A 22,622-nucleotide genomic window follows, 5' to 3' on the forward strand; every position below is an offset into this window, starting at 1 on the left:
TTAAACATAACAGAAGGTGCAGAATAAAAATCAATTTAAGTCCTAAAAACCCAAACTCCCCTACCCAAATAAAACCCTTAATCTGATTTTGTTGCTCCACTGGATTGCCACTGGAATTGTAATCAATTCTTGGGGTGTGTTCCGCCACCTGCAGCTCCGCTCTGCCTCTAGGTCTCTCAAAGAATTTCACGGAAAACATGATAAAACATTTCTATTCAGGTGGGCTGATTCATGGGCAAGTCAACACTACCCCTCTTCCACAGCTGTCAGGCCCTACATAAGCAAATGAAGCCAGAAGAACAATTTTTGAAGACTAGAGCTCTGAACTGTTTATATTTCTACTGATAAATATCTGGTTTTATTTAGCATCTTATAAAGCAAGGCACAAATGTACAAAATTGCATCTACTAAATCAGGTAATTTTTATATATATTTACACAATTATCATAATATAAAATGTGCCAAGACACTGTCATAGCACAACAGTAGAGGAGTTGAGGACAGCCTGATAATAAACACAAATACCAGGTCCTACATTTCTGTTTGTGCTTCACCCGAAGGAACATATTCATATGCAGATACACAAAGCAATCCAGACACCATCTATTACTTTTTCACACATCATAGAGCTCAAACTTTGTTGCTAAGAAGCTGTGGAAGGAGTAAAAGGCAGTAGGCCAGCACCCAGAAGAAAATGATGAAGTAGAATAGCTCTGGCTGCTCAACAATTGTAATTTCATGAGTTGGTGCTGGAGTCTCACTTGCTTCCAAGTCCTTTTTCTTCCTGAAAACAGGAGAGAATTTGGTAAAATGCAGGAAAAAGAAGAAAACTCCTCACTGTTAATATTTAGTGTAAAGATCAAAGACCGAGTAAAAGACATCCCTTTAATGAACCATTTCAGTATAGTCAGTTGGTGTCCAAGCTAGACTAGAAAGTGCATAAGGGGCTTCAGCAGTGTGCTCTCTTAGGAGCCAATGTACATAGCCATTAATCCTCTGAGAATCCCAGACAAATTCTCAGGTATTTTAAATACATGCTGTTACAGTACAGTTGTTTGATCTAAGGTGATTTCCATCAGTTAAAAAGATGCCTTTTATATCCAGAACAGTAAACATAGCTGTGGGCAACACATACCACACTTTCACAATACTCATACACTATATCTGACTTGATACCTTTTCCTGAAGCCATCTACTTTCAGAGGTACCCATGTCAGACACCAGAACATTAAAAAAAAGTAAAACTAAGGCTTCCAGAAACCAACTAGCAGTTGGGGTTTTGCAGGACAACTCCAGAATTCCAGCTTTCCAAAATTCCAGGTGCGTTTCATAAGGGCAAAGCTTGATGGACTCTGTCAGCCCACTGAGCTCTCACAAAGGCAAGAAAAGGACTGACTTAAAAAGGCACAAGATGGTATACTCATTTTATGATTTTGTAATACTATAGGGATCACCCTCTGGTAGACTTTTTGTAAATCTACTTTTGGAGAAAACTGGTTTTTGCATGTTTTAATGAGTCCTTTTTTCTGGCTTGGGGCATCCTACTTGCTCAGCTGTTATACTGGATATATACCTGAGTATTGCAAAACACTTGCTCGATATCAGCAGTCTGCAAACAGGCATAACTGTGACACATATTCATGCTTGTTTTTTTTTAACAGAAGCATAAGTGAGACCAGGATGCTGGATCCCAATAATATTTTCTGTGTTTTCTGCATTTAATGCAACCATTATTTTAACTAGAAGTTCTGGGAGGTATTAACCAGTATCAGCTGAGAGGGGAAATCTAAAGCAATCCTTTTTTCTCATAGATACGTAAGTCCTAATACCAAAGGGACAGACATTCTGCATGCAGGATCCATCACGCTAAATCTAAACTAAACACACATACAAATTATAAAAACTCATGTGTGCTCTAACAGAGGCCAGAACTCCACTGAAGTATTGTATTTCCTTAGCACTGACCACACTAAACATTGTCTAGACAGTCTTCCAAACCAGGAAAGAGTCATCACTGTCTGAAGACCTCACATTGGAAATCATCCCACTTTTCTTTGTCTGAAATATCCACCATGTGGGGAAAGTGCTGACAATCTTGCTTAGACAGCTGAAGCTTTCCTCTCAAGTCAAGATAAAGCATTTTAGCCAAGGGGGAGATCAAGCAGTAAAGAAGTTTTGTACCTTATACCTATGGGAAATATGGGCTCTGAGCCATTACACAAGACATGAAGTCAATCTCTACCATTACAGGTAATATCCTTTTGTAGCATTGTTAGAAGTACCTAGTAGTTATGGATTCCATGCAAAAGGCTTCTCTGAATAAGAACCACTCACCTGATGATCAATGGATCTTCACTCATACCTGTCATCTTCTGCTCGTTTACACCATAGGTTTCCTTAAACAAAACAGGAATAGATTATATAAAAAAATAAATAAATCAGCATCTCACAAAGATGGTAATTGTGTGTGTGTTTTATACACAGTAAGTCTAACTTCTGCTCAAATAAATTAAAAGTGTGCTTATAAATTTATTCCCTGCCAGGACATCTACCACTGCAGTCTGGGTCACACACAGAACTGGAAAAAAATGTGAAATAAGATTGTTTTTTTTTCTTTCAAGTGCTTTCATTCATCTGAAAAGGTTTCCTCATTCATATATATGTCAGTAGCTCTGACAGCACTGCAAAACTAAAGCATCTATGTGAAATCTCCATTTCATTGAACATTGGGATGCTCAGAGTTTTATTTTGCGCCAAAAAGAGCCATATTCCTATCCATGCTGAGCATATCTGGATTACTGATTCTGTCCCTCCCTTCTGATTTAGAAAATAGAAACTCCAGAGCTCAGTTGTATAGTGTGTTCTCAAGAAACCAGTATGAATTACATCTGCCATTGAGGATGCAGTTTCACATTACAACCAAAATTCTTCTAGGCTTAGCAACTCCTATTGAGATAATACAGCACTACTGTGAAGGAAAGGGAAAGAGCCCAATCTTTCATTAAAAAGTACACCTCAAAAGACACTCAGCATTTTTGCAGGGCTGTGACCAGCACACTGTCGAACATGCAAAGAATGTACAAACAAAAAAAAATTCGAGCAGCAAATCAAGGCAGCTTCAAAGAAGCAAAGTGGTTAGGACAAATTAAGCCTCAAAGTTACAATACACTTAATTGTAGTATTAGCTGTTTCTTTGTGGGTTTGTTCAAGGTTCAATAAGGTTCAGTTCCACATATTTAGGAGAGTTCAGTAAAGCTTTCCAGCTATGCCTGGTTTTGGCACTAAAATTATTAGAAGTCACACGGCTTTGTATTATTACAGAGCTTTCTATATAGAGTAGACTCTTTTCCAGTATGTGAATTTTTTTGAGTTTAAGAGAAATAGAGAAACAGCGATAGGCAGATTTCACACACTTACCTCCTCAGAAGTATTCGGAGATCTTTTTCGGAGATAAATGTTGGAATCACCATCACCGGTTCTGAAATGTATGTAAAAGCAAAGTTTTTAAATTCATAAAGCTAAGTTTTGTTTGTAGTTCAAAGACAGCCACTGCAATTGCACATGCTAGTTTCAAACTATGCAAAACCACAAACATGCACTGTAGCATGTATTAGAATATGGACTTGAATTTATCAGTAATATAAAAAATGGCTTTAGGAAATCTAACCCACAATAAAAAATCTATATGCTCAAATTGCAATCTTTTCTGAAAAATGGTATCTGATATGGTTCTTCCATCTTTGACATCATTGACATCTAAGTGAGAATATACCCCAGGTTTTATGGATGTCTATAAATAAAGAACAGACTTTGTAGGGAACAGAGAGCTTGAAGGAGACAGTGAGTTTTTCTAATTCTCTCAAATTCATTAGACTGCCACAGTGATACGCATCAGCAAATTACAGTTCATGTCCCACTCGAATACATTACCTAAGAACTAAATTAAAATGTAAGAGGGAACAGAAAAATGGAGTAAAATTAACTTTACTGGGCCTGGCTGGGGTGCAGTTAACTTTCAGTATAGCAGCCCCTGTGTAGCGCTAAGCCTTGTATTTATAGCTAGAACTGTGCTGATAACACACCAATGTTTCAGCTATTGCTGAGCACTGCTTGAACAGCACCTCGGCTGTCTCTCTAACCCCCTGCCTCAATGGCCAGTAGGCTTAGTCTGGGCAAGAGGCTGGGAGGGGACACGACAGGGACAGCTGACCATGACTGACCAAAGGGATATTCCATACCATATGATGCTGTGCTTAGCAACTGAAACTAAGAGAAAAGAGTAAGCTGGCAGAGGGACACACACACGTTATTAAGGCGTTTGTCCTCTGAAGCAACCACTGTGCCTGTCAAGGCTCTACTTCCCAGGAAGTAGCTGGACACTGCCTGCTGACTGGAAGTAGATAATTATTTTTTTCTTGTCTCCTTCCGCTTTGCTTCCACATGTGGCCTTTGCTTTTTTCATCAGGTAATGAGGCAGACTGCTTTTACCTCAACCCATTAGTTTTTCACCTTATTTTCTCCTCCTATCCTGCTGGGGGTGGGGAAAGAGAGTGGCCTGGTGCGCACCTGGTGGCCAGCCAAGGTCAGTCTACCACAAGGCTGTTCACTTGTTCAGACAGAAAAAAATTCTAACAAATATCTGTTGGAGTGAAGCAGTGTTACGCTTCTTCATAGTGTCATAATACACACAGATTATTTCATCTATGTTACAAAAAACTCTTTCTGTTGGAAAAACAGTTGTAACACTGCCATGTTCAAAATGTGTGGGGTTCCAGTTGGGTTTTGTGTAACAAAGTTTGCATAGCAAGCTCAAATCAAGTCCCATTGGCAATAAATCATTCAACATGTTTAAGAGAAACAGAGGAAGAAGCCAATGAGTCCCAGTACACTGCTCCTAAGAGAAGTCTACAAGAAACATCCAGCGGACAGGGAACACTCCAAAAGACCAGGCATTCATACCAGTTAGATGCATTTAAGACAAAGTTAATGTGAAATACCTGGTCAATTCCTGACAAACAGCAATTTTTTCCAGTTTATCTTGTGACAGAATAGTTGTGGAAGCTTCTGAGATTTGCAAGTCTTCTTCTTCTATCATGTTTTCCTCTTCTTCCTCCCCATTACTCCTTTCTTCTGATCTCTTTATGTCTATTGATAAATCTTCTACATATTCTACTATGTCCTGTTGGAATTAAGAAACATTTTGCATTAGACAACAACACTGATTCCCCACTTTTCCAAGTATTTTAGTGGTGCAGCCTACTCAGATGCTAAATTGCATGTAGTACAAGATTGAAAGAAAACAAAAAGCAATTCATTTCTTGAAAGTCATTTTGGATATATGCAGCTATAAAGCATCATCAGTTCAACATACATACAATTAGTTGTAAGTTCTTTTTTATGTAAGGAATCATGACATGACATGGCTCTTTGAAGTAATCTGCTAAAACTTTTAACTCTATCCTGAATTAGTCTTTGAAGCTAACTGCAAATTGACTGACTTCATTACTCTAGTAAGTGTCAGGACCAGAACATTCCCAGCACGTCTATGCAACACATAGAGTAACATCAAATAGACACTCATTCCTAAACAACACTATCTAAAATTACTACACTGGAAAACATGTAAGACAATTCACAGTAAATGTCTGCAAGAAGAGCTGCCTAAATCCAATATATTGAATAATTACCAAAAATCTCCCCTCCTCCTCCTTCAGTATAGAAAAGCCTTCATTTTACCCATGTAATTTATCCTACTCAAATTAGTTTAAGTTTTTGTAGGGAAATTTATTTGGATTCAGCCCAAAACTACCTTTGCCTATATTCTACATCAGCAATGTTACTTTCTGTTCATCTCATTACAAGTTATTAAAATACCTTTGTGGTAATCTTTGTGCGTAAGTATTATACAGGAGCCTCAAACTACTTTAAATAGAATTAAAATTCACATTTTTTGCAGTACTCTTAATATTAGGAATTACTCTATCTTTCAATATCAGAACTTCCCAGGGATCTGCAATTCCACTCATTCCAGTAGAGGGCTGTGGCAGAGTTACGGGACAGGAAACCAAGTATATGTTACATATTTCTACAAAATGTGGCAAAATTAAAACAAATGAAAACCACTAAAGTCAGATGTGAATCCCCCATATACACACAAAGAAACACTGGTAATAACAAAAAATAAAAAACCTCAGGATGCTGTAGAATAGTGGAATCTCGATGGTTGGTGACCTTTTTGCCATCTTCTTCAGTTTCTAACTCTTCTACTAGTAATGGCACTTCCTTTTCACTGGAAGAATTCACGTGACTGTTAATATCTGTTGCTTCCTCCTTGCCATTCTCACTTTCTGTTTCAGATGAAGGGACATCTGGCTTATTCCCTAAGTCTGTCTCTGGAGCATCTTCCTTGTGGTCCTGTTCTGGTAAGACCTTCTTGTGTAAAACATCTCTTACTGTTTCACAAGAAGCTTTATCATTTCCAGCATCATAATCTTCAATACAGGGCTCAAGGTAAGCGTTCAAAACTGCTGATATGGGAACATTGTAATGTGGATAATAAAAGAGATCATGGGGTATTACAGATACTTTCGAAGAACTTGGCAGCACTTCAGCTGAAGACTCAACTTCATCACAGCTGTCCAGATCCTCTGGACTTTTAGGTACATCTGAGAGAGAGTCATCAGATGTTTCATGCTGTGTAGATAATTCTTGGCTTTTGAGGTCAGAACCATTCAGTGAACAATGGTTAGTTTCTATCGTCTCAAAGGTAGGTGATTGCTCTGTATGCTCATTTTGTGGAATATTCAGTATTTCCTCATTTAGAAGATGAAGAACATACTTACGCGTATCTTCTTGTTTTGAGGTATCTTTTGGTAAAAGAACTGAAGTCTGGGGTTTGCTTCCTTCTACCTTATTTATAGATTCATCTGTAAGTATACCTGAAGTCGAAGATAATGGACTTAAAGAAGTATTGGCTGAAAGGCTCTTAGTTTCATTGTCATATTCAGTAGAGGTTTCTTTAGTTAATTCTTCAGAGTAGTCTTCGAAAGAGTCAACAGAATTTTTCTGATCTGTCAGAACAGCTGGAGAAAGGTCATCATTCTGTTTCAGTGGATCATCAGACATGCCTCCTTCACCTGGTGTGAATTTGTCACTTAGAACGTCCCAAGAGGAACTGGATTCTAAACTGACAATTTTCAGTGAGGTAGGCCTCTGAGGCTCCTCTTCAAACGTTTCCTGTGAATCACCTGACATGCGATTCAATTTCCCATTGCATTTTTCAGAAACAGTTTCTGACAGGATTCTCTCAGAGGTGTCATGAATATGAACCTTTGGAGGAGCAGGATGACTCCTTTCGTGATTAACAGTATACATGTTTTCTTCACTTTCACTTAAAATCAAGATTTTACTTTCTTTTTCTGATAGTGTGTCTTTGATGTGAACATATGTGGACTCAATTGGAAGCTCCTTGTCAGGATCTGTAAAGTCCTCCTACAAGTGATGATACACCATTAAAAGACAAATCATACCTCAGATACCATTTTACTTTTCCCAAACACTACAGGAAGAAAAACTGCTTAGCCCATCATCCCATTACCTTGTGAATGGCCAATTCATGACTCACTTATTGTGAAAGTAGAGAAACCAATTTGGCAAGTCAAGAGGCTTGAACAAAGCTGAGCGTCAAGAAGCCACTTGTACAGGAAGATTAGAATGCAGACAAGGCTACTCCTCAGTTCTTAATGTATTCATCTCTCCCTGCTGCACCTGTAGTGACAACTGACATGGCCTTTTGAAACAATCCCAAACCCTGGGAATAAAATAAATCTAACAAGCCCACTAAATTCACTGTGAAATATATTAATATAGTAGTTAATTCCATTCCAATATACTGTATTTTAAAAATGTAGTCTTTTTCTTTGTCCATTAATATGCCCACAAGACTTCATGCCAACAAATCTTACTGCTCATCTAATCTAAAAATAGTAATTAGATTATTGTAATAATTTTAATTCCAGTGACTTTAGTAATGCCCACCAATTTTATAAACTACAAAATTCATACCAACTGGAACCTTCAGTCAAGAAAGGAGAGGAAATGCCTTTCATGCAGGAGCAATCATTTATGTGCATATATTCTAGCAACAAACTTACCCAGATAGTAGAAGGACATTGAGTCCCTTAGGGATCCTTTCAAACCAAAAAGACTATGTTGAACTTAGTTTGTCTGGAACTACAAGTAGCCTCCAGAAGAGTTTTTCAACTTATGCAGATCTTTTCCCCAGTTCCTGGGACTTCCCATTTTAATTTGCATTTTCTGTCTCCTATCCCTTAATTCTTTTGTAAATTTACCCTCTGTTTCTCCAAAAGACCTTTGTCAATCCCTGACACTGTCAGCCCTTACTTACTACTCAGTTCTTTGTTTCTGATAAAGTCTGCATTGAAGTCCTGGACCTTTAAGCTGCAATGTATTTCATGCTTACAGTGAGGGCTTTGACTGCTGCACTGACAAGATCCAGCCTCTGGTATCTTGTCTCTGATATTGGATAAATTCAGATTGATTGTGGTCCTCAAACTTGAGAAGCTAGAAGTCTAAATGAAATTCAAAGTCCAATGAATCATCATAGATGAAGGGATAAAATTCAGCCTTATTTAAGACTAATACAGCAAAATAGCAGAACCCTATGTAACCAGGTTTAACTTCTGAAAGTTATAATTGCATGTAAATCTTTAAAAGCATAATTCTACATAAAGCATTTCAGCAATCACCAATGAAAGTCCATTTGACTGGATTTAACAAAATTGTGAAAAATTAAACCTGAGTTTGTGGTTTATTTTAAATAGAAACCTAGAAGATAAATACAGCAATATCTGACTTTATTAAGTACACCAAAGCAAATAAAAAAAAATGGCATGATGTAGGAATAAACACATACCGCTTCCAGCTCCGGGAGGTGTTCCAGAAACTGCGCCACATACGTCACAATTGACTGTTCATCAGGTGATTCCACCATAATATCTATGGAGACAGGCACAAGGTGCTTAAGCACACATGGCTCTAAAACATTCTTGCAGAGGAAGAGATCATCAGACATTTATCCTGCCTTCATGATGAAAGAAACAGTTACAAACACTTTTCTGACAAATAAAAGAAGTACTTTTCACTGTTGATGGTACTTGAAAGAGTTCTCAATGTCTTACTCTTACCAATTTTTTCCTGCTTCCAAACACATACCAAACCCTGATCAGGGTCCCTTTTCATCCATCTTCATACTGTCATTTATGTTGTTGTCACTAGACAGTGATCTTGTTGAGTGACAGCACAGAGGTTTATTTTTAGCAGGATGGCCCAGTCACCTTACAGGTGACCCATGAAAGCACACATAACCAATCTTTGCTTTCAGTCATAAAAGCAAGGCCTAATACCTGTCTAGTACAGTTCAGTAAAAAACACTGCAAGAAGCTTCATTTATATACATATACGCACACATATATTTACATATATATATATGTGTGTGTGTATATGCATTGTAAAGGAAAAATCGGGAGATGAAAACACATCTGAATAGGTATCTACCCATTTTCCTGGTATGGCAGACTGATACCCTTCATCCTGGAGTGACGTTTAATGTCTGCAGACTGTAGGTCTTACAAAACAGTGCTCATGTATTGAGACACCTCTCAGCACAACAGGGTGGGGATTAATGTCCACTAGTAATGCAGATGTCACATAGCATCTAAACATTAACCAAGACCACCATACCCAACTAAAACTGTAGCAAGATCTCTGCTCCCAAGTAGTTTACAAACGTGACTGGAAGCATGCAACTACAAGCCAGTACCAATTCTTTTTTATTTTTCTTATCAATCAGCCTAACACACTGATTATGTCAACAGCCTAATCACTGGGAGGTTTTTGGTAGGTATCACAACACAATATTCGTGAATTCATTATAGCTTGAATGTTACCCAACAAGGTTGATGTAGGCATTTTACCTTCTGGTTCTAGGAGCCGAGGAACACCCAGCTTGTTTTGTGCTATGATGAAAGCATCCTCCAGGTTTTCTCGAGCTGATTTCTCCAGTGCTTGCTTCATGTCTACCAAAGTACAGTCTATTGCTTTTATGACAGCTAAGAAAGCAAGACCACTCCTCCAACTGCTTGTAAAGTCCTGAACTGCAACACCATACCTAAACAGAATTACACACAGTTCACATGGATGGTTGTGTTACGAAATCCAAAGAAAAGGCATCATCATTTTCAAAGCCTCCTGAAGGTTAGAATTAAGGTTGCTGAAGTTGCACTAGTCACATCTGAGATCTTTTTGGATTTTGAAACACACAAAATACCATCATAAAACACACGGATTCACAAACTGGATCAACGTGGCCAACAGCTGACATCAACCTGCCTGTAGGAAGCAGCTAGTAAATACAAAGCCCTCAAGAACTCAGCAACCACATTTAACTTTCACAAAACCAAATGTCTATGTGATTCCTGTTTCTGTTGCTCTCCAGCATTTTAATACCATAGCTTGGGAAGACTGCCAACACTTAAATACTTAAAAATATAAGCATGAATGATTCACATTCTTGTGTACTTGGCCTTCTACAGCAGCAAACTGCTTTGCCAAATGCAAATGGTGCCAGTATATGTAGAAACCACGAGTGTGTTAGATGCTCAAAGTTTTGGAGGAAAAAACAACTGTCAAACTTGCAATGAAGTACAGCCACAGAACAGAAACTTCTGCACAGATCACTGCATAGCAGGATTATAATGATGCTATTATGCTTCTAATAATGAAGTTGCAAGAACAATTTTCTCCTATGTTTTCAATTTGTACTCTTTGTCTGAACTGAAAAGCCTATGGCCTTTACTTATTTCGTCCTCACTCTCCTTGTACCACCTCCTTGTTAATGACAGTATCAGCATTATTTTGGGACTAAACCTGTGGTTTCTTTATGGTCTGCACTGGCAGCAGTGAACTACGGATCTTGATGGGACAGATTTATTTGCACAACAAGCACCCTTAGCTTCACTGAAGATAACCAAGGGATTATGTGACCTGCAGGACCAAGTATTTAAAATGTAGATGTGTATTTTCAATACTAGACACAGAACATTTGTGTTCATAGACAGATTTGGACGTAAAAATCCATGAACAGACAAAAATGCCAAATGTTCAGTTATCCAACTTACAAGTAAGTTTGACCCATGCCCTCTCTAATACTTTCTGGCAGTCGTCACCCCCGATAACAATACATATAAAATACATTCTAGGCATTTACACGTGTGCTAGACATCTTACATTAATGTTTTTTAATCTAATGCTGCCAGGTTAAAGTATTACTATACAAAATGCTTTGGTGAAAGAACTGCCTTTTTATTATAGAGAGATAGGTTGAGCGATGGAAATGGATCCAAATATTACATGTTCATGAGAAGCGACTCAAGATTCATCGCCTTCCCCTCTCTAATTCTGAGGAAAGAGCGACTTTAATAGGGGCTCTGTCCTTCAAGGCACTCGGCAGCACACAAGAAGCTGCCTCGGGGCTGCCACTTAATTTAAAAGGCTGTTGCTGAAACCTTTCAATATACTTGTTTTTTCAGTTCACCCCTTGTTTGTGCCTACCCTTTACTCAGTGAAAGATATCAAAAAGACTGCAGGAAAGCCAGGGAGCAGGAGGAGGAGGGAACGATCCTGTTTTAAACAGTGCCAAGCAGAGTCGTACAAGTTAACATTTAACGCTCAAATCATTAAGCCAGCAGCGCACACAGCTTCAGGGTCAAATGGCTGCTGTCAGATGGTAATAGCAGTAATACCCCCCTGCAGAGACCCTGCACCTCCAAACTTAGAAAGCAGAAGAAGCCACCGTGCACAGTAACACACACACGGGGAAAAGAGAGAAGGAAGAGAAAGGAAAGAGAAGAAAGATTCAGCTTCAAGACGGCAGGTGGCAAAACAGGATTTTGTACATGGGTTTGTTAGCTTACTTTCTGGTTTTCCTCTGTACCCAGATTAAAAGGGCTCTGATGGCTTTCCGCTGATCCTTCACTGTAATGAACATGTTTCTCTCCACGCTAGGAGTGCTGGGGTGGGATGTGTCTGACTCCGGACCACTGGGCCCGGAGGACAGGCTGGAGGAGGAGGAGTTCCTGTTGAGGTTGCCTGTCAGCTCCTTAATCTGCAATAAAAGGCAAAACACACATTGTTCTTGTTTAACAGTGGCTGCATAGAGAACTCGGTGCTTGTTCTCATGAAAACTTTAAAGATGACAGTGGCATAACTGAATTTTAAGAGGTAGTTATAGACCTGCCCATTATAATTCCCAACTTGCATTGCACAGGCGTGACAGCCAGCAGCAGCCCAGCTGCCCACCCCAGGAAACAGAAAGGGCAAAGTACCAGTGCAGGCTGAACTGAGCGAACTTGCATTAAAAAGCACAGAGACAATGTCCTTGACAAAAATGTTTAACTGAAATTGTTCTCTTCACAGGTCTTGCTTGATTGAAATATTTTTAGTTAGGAAATGGTGACCTGCAGCAGCACTCCTGTCCTTGGTCAGCATTGACATTTGATTCCAAATTATCAACTCTGCTGCTCTTAGGTCCCTCGTGCCCTCTGCTGCTGACGCAGCAGATTCTCATCACAGCATCCCTGCCTGTGACTCCGTCTGGCCAAACTGGTGCTGTGCAGCACTGTTCAGCCTGAGGAGCTCAGCTAGGGAGAGAAACCCCAGTGCAACTTTGAGATAAATTTTTAAACTATTGCCATTTTTTAAATGAAAGAGAGTGAAAAGCCTCACTGCCTTACAAGAGTTGCAGAACCCTTCCACCATCTCTCTCTGTTCATTACAATTTAGTATTATCTAGAAGGTAATTTTCAAAATACATGTAGATTATAGACCAGTTTTAATCTAAGCCTGGGGCTAAATCAATTTTCAAGCTCAAATCAGTTTTATCCATTCCAGGCCCTTCAAGATCTTTCATTTGGTCTTCGACGTGAAACAAGGGGGCACAAAAATCACAAAATGGAATATAGAAACCTTTAGAATTAGATTTAAGTAATGTTAAGTTTGATGGCTTTGTAACAGTATCAATGGAAAATTACTGAGGTGCATGATACATAGAGAAAAAAAATAGAGTACAGCTAGAGAACATATTGAGAATTCTCGCAAGATAAATCGTTATAGTTGTGACATAGTTTAAGAAAAGCAGTCTAGAAGAACAGGACACAGGGATAAGGAGTTTCTGGGAAACGCAGGTGTTCAGGATGGGCTACAGTTTAACTGATAAGTAGGAGGATAGGAGGATTATTATGTCTCTGGTGCTAACGAACCAATTAAACTGGTATGAGCATCTACTGCACATGCTTCAAAGGCTGCCAGAAGTGATGAAGATTGTTGGAAGAAGTAAACGACCCTCAGAGACCACCACCACAATTCTGTACGCATGCGGGGAACTTTCTGGAAAATTATGTAATCCATATGTAGCCTCATGAATATGTATGTATGCCCAGTGGCTATAAAAGGATGGCTTGTGTGGCAGTAGGGAGACACACGTTAGGAGGAGCTATGCCCCGTGTCTCCCGGCGCTGCAATAAAGAATACCTGCTTGTCAGCTTGAAAACATTGTTGGCAAGTTTGTTCCTGGAGTTTTCTCCGTATCATACATCAGTTGCAAATTTTTGCCATGTTGAGTAAGCCTCCAGAGATCAGTGATTCTACATGGAATTTCCCACCACATTGTACCAAATCTAGAAAAGGTTACTGAAAATAAACTGTGACCTGGAACCAAACCCAAGACATTGGTTCAGATCCAGGGAATCTGGAACAGAACCCTGACAAAGCGCAGGAGAGAAGGGAAAGGGGTAATCTGAAGCTCTAATTCTGGTCCAAGTGAAACAAGTCTTAAATTGTTTCCTATTTACACCAAAATAGTTCAAATGAAGTAAAATGAAACAGCTGCAGGTATAAAATTAGGAGGCAAAAGCTCAGGTTTGACATGTTTAATTATGTTCTTTAGGATGAAAAATAAATTTGAAAAGCAGTGTTCAGCTGGAATAGATTGATATTAGGAAGATTGTTCACGTATGATTAGAGTATTCAAGTTGCATTACCTGAAAAAACAAGATTATATTCCATATTAGTCCAAGAACCAGAGAGGAATTTCCATCTGCTATTTCTGCTGCATCAATACTAACAAGCTTTACCTGTAGAAGAGATCATAAATTCAGAGCCAAATTCAAAGAAGCAAGGTAAATGCAAAAAGTGCACCCAGACTTCTGGGCATGTCCAGAACACTTCTGCCACTGACTGACCAGCCAAAAACCAATTCTGAAATCTTACGTTATTGGTAATTTGTCCTGATCATAAACGCCCTGCTCATGGAACTCCTGTCTCAAGCCCCCAGCACAGTCTGCAGAACAAAAATGAGCCCAATTCTGCACCCTGAGAACCACAAATGCATTTCCTTCTTATAAAAATTGAACAAGATGGTGCCGTCTCCAGGGGATCCTATTCTTAAAAAGTAGAGTCACTTCTCATACAAAAATAAAGTCGTAATAAGATCTGCTTACTTCTGTTTTGCTATGCATCCCCCTTCTCCTTGCTTATCTCACCTCACATAGCTTGTCACAGAGTTCTGATTAAATCAGTTAGCAAAGGATAGAGTTGCCTAATCCAAGCAAACTCTAGACTTTCCCACACTGTGGTTTCTTTCACCTGGTAACACCAGGATGTTATTCTCTTTGACAACACAGACTTGGTTTTGGCAAAGGTCATGGAGGAGGGAGGAAGCAAGGAAGCCGTCCGCACTACACATGGCACCCAGACAGAGTTAAAGCCCAGCATACAGCTCATTTATCACTGAGAAATCCTGTGCATGAAGAATCACTTAGCATTGCTTTACCCTGCTGTCCTGGTTCTACAGAAGCGTCCGCTGATGAGTTCCACCCACTATGGTTTAATATCTAACCCTGAAGCTCTTGGCAACCAAGGCATTTTGCCAACACTTTCACTAATCGGCTTGGTTAAACTGAAAAAAGTAAAGCAAAATAACTTTTATCTCGTGGTTTGCACAACAGTTTTCAATCTTAGCAAGAAGACACCTCTAGCTGTCATGTTTCAAGGCTCAGATTTCTTGCTAGCTCCAAGGTATTTGGCATGGGAAAACCTTTAAGACCTAGTACGTCTGAATAGCAGTTTCTTCAAAATGGTGAGTGAGTGGTACTTATCATTAGACTGCTCTCAGTGTCAGCTCTGTCCTCTCACTGCTGCTTATGTTTGTCACCCAGCTCAGTAGAGATACCTGGCTACAAGATACTGGATGCCTGCCCTTAAGGAAACAAGAAATCCATAGAAAAGTAGGTGTTTTAGCACTACTAATTAAAAGGCTGCCTGTGTCTAAGGCTTCTCCTGGAGCAAGGCCTGGCCTTGCTCATTTTGGTTCTAGGTTGTCCTGTAGTGAGGTCCTGACAACCAGACATGCTCCAGCTGCAGCTCTGTAATGTGCTGATATCAACCAAGAGAAAAATATGCCATCTGCCAGTGGAACTGAGCTGCATTTGGGTAGAAAGCATCAACTGGGAAACTGTTAAGAAATATGTGAAAATGTGAAATATTTCTCAGCAGTTCTATAGCAGGACACATAGACATACACATCGAGGGGCCAGATCAGCCCCTACTGATGGAGTTTCAAAAAGGAGACTGGAATACCTGCAAGTTACTGGACAACCTCTTAACCTTTCACATCATCGCCTGGGGAAAAAGGCAAAGGAGGTTAAATCTCCCACATCCATGAGGTTGTAAGAGATCCACTAAGAACCTCACATCATGCTCATTCCCACAGAGGGTTCTCAGTGACTGTCCTGCATGACTAGCTTGGCGCCACAATCTCTGGAGCAAGAGCTAAGCTCATTGCAGGGAAGCAGCAAAGTTACATCAGTTGCTGTTGTGGCATTCCACGTAAGGCAGGGTTTTGCCCATAAGCACACACTGGATCTTTCCTCACCCATAAAGTTCAAACCCTACTGCAGTCCTTTATAGGACGTAGTCTAATAATTGTTTTCTCCTTCTGAAAGACCTAGATATACCATATATATGAGTTGTTACATGGCTAGGATTTCTCTTGCCTCCATTGCTTCTCACATTTTTCAAGAGCAGGAATTTTTCAAAATACGAGCCACATCCACAGGGCTTTAGAATAAAGCCCTAATGGGAGAAATAATAAAGAAAGAAATAAACAAATAAAAAAGTATGAATAATTTCAAGCTACAGGCTCTCATCTTGCTTGGTCACTTACAATAGAAAGTGATGTTGCAATAATACCACACTGACTGCAAAGGAAGTTATATCCTTATAAGGTTTTGATTCCTGGAATTATACTTTTATGTCATGTTCTCAGATTTATTTTTTTCCTGCCTTTGACTCATGATCAGCTGCTGCAGGAGTTTGCCAGATAAATACATGATTTGTAATACTGTAAATATTACTGACCAAGTCATCTACCTTCAGCGGAACTGAAGCAATGCCACTAAGACCCAGTTCATAAGAATTACTTGCATTTCTTTTTAATTCCTTTTAATATCGGATTCCTGATCCTTTAATCCTGTTGAACATTTACATTATAAAATGAAGACATAATCCTTGTTTTAGACTCTGTAGGTGTTCTCGCTGTGCATTTTTATGTGCTTTTCAGCCTTGCTGCTAAGGTAAGTCATAGTGCCTTTAAGTGGTACATTCCTCTTACATACATGCAGCACATCAGATTAATTACAATTTCAATATAATTTGCAACATACATGGAGAGAAAACATTAAGACCTTTGGATATACTCACATTACTATCCTCCAAGAACTTCAGTGCTTTGGCTATGTTGTTCAAACGAAAAATGCGATGGCTTGAAGATTTGTATTCATGCATCTAGAAAAAATAAAAGCCACACTGTTTGTAAAAACAGTAGAATTATTCACCATGTCATATGAAGCTTAGAAACTATTGACACAGAGGCAAAATAAGACTAAGGTAACCTACCTCTGTAAAATTACTGTCATCTTTGCTGATCAGTAAAGTGCTTCAACTACATGATCTGCCCTTCCTGTAGCAAAACAGGGTTAGCAACCAGCTTTCCTGCTTTCCAGATGTTATCCCTCTCTTCAACCTGCCACATTGATTATTTATGTAATCATGCCCCAACTATGTTCAGTCACAGGATCAAATTTACCTGAAAATACATAATAATGGATTTATCTTTTTTTCTTAAATTGAACTGAATTGCATGATCCTAATTAGGAAGTGTGAGCAGCTTTCACTGCAGGCACAGGCAGGTGGGAAGCAGATACCTTCACTTTGGCAGAAATGAAACAGATTTGTTGCATGCCTGTCTCCCTGCAGTTCCACTTTAGCACAGTTTCCATCACACGTGTGCAGGAACACCTAACTGCCAGTGCAACAAGTCCAGCCAGCTGACCTTACCTCTTGCCTTGCCCTCCTCCCTGACCTGCTGGGCACAGCCTCAGGTTTACCATGAGGTGTCACCCCCTTCAATTCCTTTCCAGCCTGGCTTTCAATGCAACCTCTGTGAATGCACACAAAGACAGTGAAGCTTCTACTACTGCTCCCCAAAACTGCAAGTGTATTACAAAACAAGCAGTTGTGAATGTGTGACCGCAGAGGCCATTCGTGCTGCAGTATGCAGATGGCTCAGTCACTGTAGATCATCATCGTCTGAGTGCATCTGCAGTGGTGAGACAGCTGCAGAACAGGTTTCCTCTTATCCAAGTGTGATACCGACACAGAAGAGAGTACTTGCTGACAGGACTGATGGAGAAAGAAAACATTATGCCAAGTCTAGCTGGTCATTTATATTTGTACTGGGTGTTTCCACTTCTGGTATGTACAACTTTCTACAGCTCTTGCAAAGAAAGGAGGAGGGAAAAAGATTCTGGTAAGTGAAGCTTTGCTCTTCTGATATATACCCTATCAGTAAGACTAATGAAGTCTTAGCCAGGACACCAGAACTAAACGCACAACTACATCGAGCATCAGCAGACCTATTAAGCGCATATCAGACAACACAGAAACAGAATTCATTAAAAAAAACAATACAGCAAATATATCCTTTCTTGGTAACATGACTTGGGTGATCTCCAAATGGAATATGTGAGCATTAACGTATACATACCAGCTTTTGTCCTGACAGGACTTCCAGTAGTGCCATCAAGATTTTGCCATCTTGTACATCAACAAACAAGTCTTTCACCTTCAGAGGAGGCTTGCACTGTGTAGAAAATAAAAAAAAAAACAAAACAGGTAGCTTTTAAAGCAGTACTGCTTGATAAGTCACTATGATTTCAGAGAGTAAGAAGGAGAATTTTACAAGACTGAGATACTAGGAGTAAAACTTAGCCTGCAGGAAGAAAGGGCTAACTACAGAACCACAGAATGGTTAAGGTTGGAAAGGACTGTAAGATCATTTACTTCCAACCCCTAGGCCATGGGCAGGGACACCTCACACTATACCATGTTGCCCAAGGCTCCATCCAACCTGGCCTTGAACACTGCCAGGGATGGAACCTTCACCGTGCAATCTGTTCCAGTGCCTCAGCACCCTCACAGTGAAGAACTTCTTCCTTATATCGAACCTAAACTTCCCCTGTTTAAGTTTAAACCCATTACCCCTTGGCCTGTCACTACAAGCCCTGATGAAGAATCCCTCTCCGGAGCCCCTATAGCCCCCCTTCAGATACTGGAAGGCTGCTATGAGGTCTCCACGCAGCCTTCTCTTCTCCAGGCTGAACAGCCCCAACTTTATCAGCCTGTCTTCATATGGGAGGTGCTCTGTTCTTCGTATCAGTGGCAATTCTGGCCTAGGAATGTCAGAGTTAGAACTGAGGTACAGTATTCATGTAATTGAGATAAGATGAAGACTTATTCCAGATTTCCCATAACAGAGTCTCACCCTAAATAGTCTGCCTAGGAAGTGACCACCCAAGGGTTGGGTGCTGATCCCTCAAACTACAACAAGTTCAGAAGAAGCAAATCCCACTTTATGTTGAAATAAGCCTGCAATCCACAATGTCTCCTCTGTAAGGTTTCTGGTGGTGTCATTCTGTTTCCTACTATTTTCATTTCCGTTGCTGCCCATTTCTTTTCCTACTTTAAATAGCAGCTTCTTCTATTGTGCCTCTCTCTTCTCAGCAGACTCCTCCGAAAGGGAACTATCTCCTCACTTCACTGAGGTGTCTGATGATGTGTGCGCTATGAGGCACACAGCCAAGTCAGCTCAGCCCTTAGGAGCAGTCCCGACTGCAGCAATTATGCTCTTTTCAGGTGTCACTCACTTACATATCCCTAAAGAGCACAATCTTTTCATCTCTGGTTGGGCAATGCACTACTGTTCAATTAAGCACTGCTTCTGGAAAACTGGACAATACGTTTTTGTTACTAGCCTTTAATCTAGCCAAGAGTACTAAGTAATGATCCATACTGAAAGAAAGCAAAGTATCCTTCATTTAAAAATCAAATAACCTATCTGAAAGCCTCAAACCCAAACCTTTTTTATCCTTTCAGTACTTAAGAGCAACCAGAACTCAGAAGATGCAGTCTACTCCTAATTATCCCATGACCAGCAGAGCCATCAAAGGATGACCCAAATGGGACTGTCTACTCCAAAAGAGGACACAGCACACCATAAGTTTCCTGAAAAAGTACAAGAAGAAGACTTCACTGCTGTTTTTAAAATAAACAAGCCACTCTGACACAAGTGTTCCTTTGAGGATAAAGGTCACCTTCCTCAGTGGGTGTCCTCAGAGAATCACCTGTAATTAGAGAGAGCTTTAGCAAAGCTTTGGTTATTTACATGGGTACGTTTACTATGCCACTTCCAGGAAAAACATTTAATATAGGGGAAGACTTTTGCTTTTTCTTCAGAGAAGCACTTTTCTTGGTTGAATCCAGAGAAAACAGTTCACCTGCCCACTCAGATTCTAAGACTTCACATGTTTAGCAAGGCAGAATTAACAGCACCCTATAGCCTTTTAAGGATCTGATTCCTTCTGTAAATCAAAGACCTTTTCCACAGTCACATATCTGACAACTTTTTCTGGCAACTTCCAAAATTACTGTTAGTATAAAGCCCTAGATCCTGATTCAAAAAGGCATCATGTAACACTGCCTTTGTTCTGAGAGACCTCTGGGAGCACCTGCTAGTCAAAACATTTCCTACTAGTCTTATTCCGACTTTCCAGTGAGGATCCCTTCTTCAGCAAGACTCAGTTGCAGAACAGAGAACTTAAGCAGCTATGTATGTGATGGCTTTCTTCTAGAACTCCTTTACTTTACTATGTCTGAAATGCAATCACTTCCCAAGAACTACAGGAGCTAAACTGAGAGTCAGCTTGTAGCCCAAACTCGTTCCCAGTCTGTACTTTATGAAATTCAGACACAGGTACTAGAAGCACTGTGAATTTCAAGCTCCAGTCCAAGTTAAGACTTCTTCTAGATTAGGAAGCTGGTCTGATTCCTTGATCCTGCACTAAGCATTACTTCTGTCTCAGGAATATTACATATGTTTTCTTATCTCTTTCCATCCTCAACAGCAGGAAAATCATTCTCCAAGTGGCAGACTACTCAGGAGAGTTATCACTACTATCAATAAGAAAAGTAAATTAGGTTTAATAGCCATATGAGGGTGTGATTAAGAAACAATCACATCTTAAAAATATGATGTCCAAAAATTAGCTCTCTAGTGGAAGTGGATACATAAAGATCCCATCATACAGCCCTCCTCCCCTCATGACTGACAAGTAACGAATGGCTCCCATCTGCAGCTCTGGGATGAAGCCAGGTTCTGAAAAACATAGGCCATGATGACTCCAATGCTTGAACTTCCAGTCCATGGAAGAACACAATCACCTCAGAGCAAACTCAGCCACATTTGACTTTATGTGAGTAAGTTCTGTGGGAAAATTCTAGCCTCATGACAACATTAAACTCGGGCTTAAATGCACCTGAGGTGAACTAAAGCCAGCCAAGCATTTGTTGTGCCTCAAAAGCAATTTTTTTTTAACCAGAAATATGCTTCCCGTCATTCTCCTCCAAACATCCCCATATGCACAGAAGTCAAATTTGTTTCCAAATTTAAACTACTTTAAAAGACATGACCTGCAATACATCTATGGTTTGGTCCTTGTATCCCAATATCAAGGCTGTTTGTCAGTCTTACCTTTCCCAAATGTAGGTTTATCCATCTGGTAAAGGTCCTCTTCTGTACATTTTCCCGTTCCACTAGAAATACAAGAAACAAAAAAAAAACCAGCACTTTATTTTCCTGAAGAGGAAAACCTTGTACGAAATTTCAAAAACTGACGCACAAAGCAGTCAGAATTCATGAGAGCCCTGCGAATAAAACAAATATATTCCAAATCAGGAAATATAAGGTTGAGCTATGGTGTTTTATAAAATTTCTTTGCCCAGACACAAGCTGTGCACTTGTAGATGCATTCTAAAGGATGTAGGAAGAAATCTCTCTTCAGTTTCACAATCTTCACTGCAGCTTTTGGGAGGTGAATATTTACATGTTGTGCACAGCTCCTCAGTGATGTTAGCCTCTGAGCAGGCAGCTTGACCCTTCTATGTCCATTTATAGGATTATTGCTTTGATGCCTCATGCCAATCAGGCTGCCATGGATTCCAGTGTACTTACTTGTATGCACAAGGAACAGGACCACATTAGCCACACAACAATTTTGTCTTCATTCTTATGAATGGAAAAACCTCATCAAATCTCATCTTCACAGTCTCCTAATGTGGTGGTTTAAAACCAGTCAGGCAGCTCATTGACTCACTCACCCCCTTCTTGCCCTCCCCCTACTCCCGGAGGGACGGAGAGGAGAATCGAAAAGAATGCAACTCCCACGGGTTGAGATAAGAACAGTTTAGTAACTAAGGTATAACACAAATCACTACTGCTACCACCAGTAATAACAATGATAAAGGAAATAACAAGGGAAGAGAATACATCTCACCACCAGCCAACCAATAACTCGGCCCCCCCCAGCCCAACCAAGTACCGACTGATACCCAGCAGTGAACTAGCCCTTCCAGGTAACCCTCAGTTACATCCTGGGCATGATGTGCTGTGGTATGGAATACCTCTTTGGTCAGTTTGGGTCAGGTGTCCTGTCTCTGCTTCCTCCCGGCTTTCCCTCCTCCCTGGCAGAGCATGAGGCTCACAAAGTCCTTGGCCAGACTAAAACATCAATGTTATCAGCTCTGTTCCCAGGCTGAAAGTCAAAACACAGTGCTGCACCATCTACTAAGAAGGAGAAAAATGACTGCTACTGCTGAACCCAGGACACCTAACTAGTGCATCTAAAATCAAAATTCCAAGTCCCTACATTGAAGGATCATTTTACTTATATTGCAGTAAGAGGAGGAGTGCTTGCTCCTTGCCAGAAGTGCTACAGGCTAGGTGCTGTACAAACAGCTCTTGAAGAGTTTTTAATCACATCTGCGATTTCCTGAATCCATTTCCATAGTGAACTACAGCAAAAGTGTAAGGGGAATCATATTACTGACCAACATTCATTTACCTTCTAATATAAAAAAGTAAACCATATATC

The 22,622-nt window shown here is 40.0% G+C and overlaps 1 protein-coding gene across 1 annotated transcript in view; it reads right to left on the reverse strand.

Moving 5' to 3' along the window:
• Window positions 1–320: 320 nt before the first annotated feature.
• Window positions 321–22,622, reverse strand: part of CLMN (calmin) — a 79,485-nt gene continuing 57,183 nt past the window's right edge. Inside the window, exons 2-13 of the mRNA XM_057428392.1 lie at window positions 21,224–21,285; window positions 18,182–18,277; window positions 16,837–16,920; window positions 14,118–14,210; window positions 11,994–12,184; window positions 9,996–10,189; window positions 8,936–9,018; window positions 6,190–7,491; window positions 4,998–5,179; window positions 3,418–3,478; window positions 2,335–2,396; window positions 321–784 (exon numbers count right to left, since the gene is read on the reverse strand). Coding sequence (XP_057284375.1) covers window positions 631–784; window positions 2,335–2,396; window positions 3,418–3,478; window positions 4,998–5,179; window positions 6,190–7,491; window positions 8,936–9,018; window positions 9,996–10,189; window positions 11,994–12,184; window positions 14,118–14,210; window positions 16,837–16,920; window positions 18,182–18,277; window positions 21,224–21,285 — 2,564 coding nt within the window. The 3' untranslated portion in view covers window positions 321–630. The remainder of the gene's footprint in view (window positions 785–2,334; window positions 2,397–3,417; window positions 3,479–4,997; window positions 5,180–6,189; window positions 7,492–8,935; window positions 9,019–9,995; window positions 10,190–11,993; window positions 12,185–14,117; window positions 14,211–16,836; window positions 16,921–18,181; window positions 18,278–21,223; window positions 21,286–22,622) is intronic.

The sequence above is a fragment of the Pezoporus wallicus genome, unplaced genomic scaffold (genome assembly GCF_028554395.1).
Source record: "Pezoporus wallicus isolate ANWC-B61680 ecotype Strahan unplaced genomic scaffold, APGP_CSIRO_Pwel_v1 contig_6936, whole genome shotgun sequence".
Lineage (NCBI taxonomy): Eukaryota > Metazoa > Chordata > Aves > Psittaciformes > Psittacidae > Pezoporus > Pezoporus wallicus.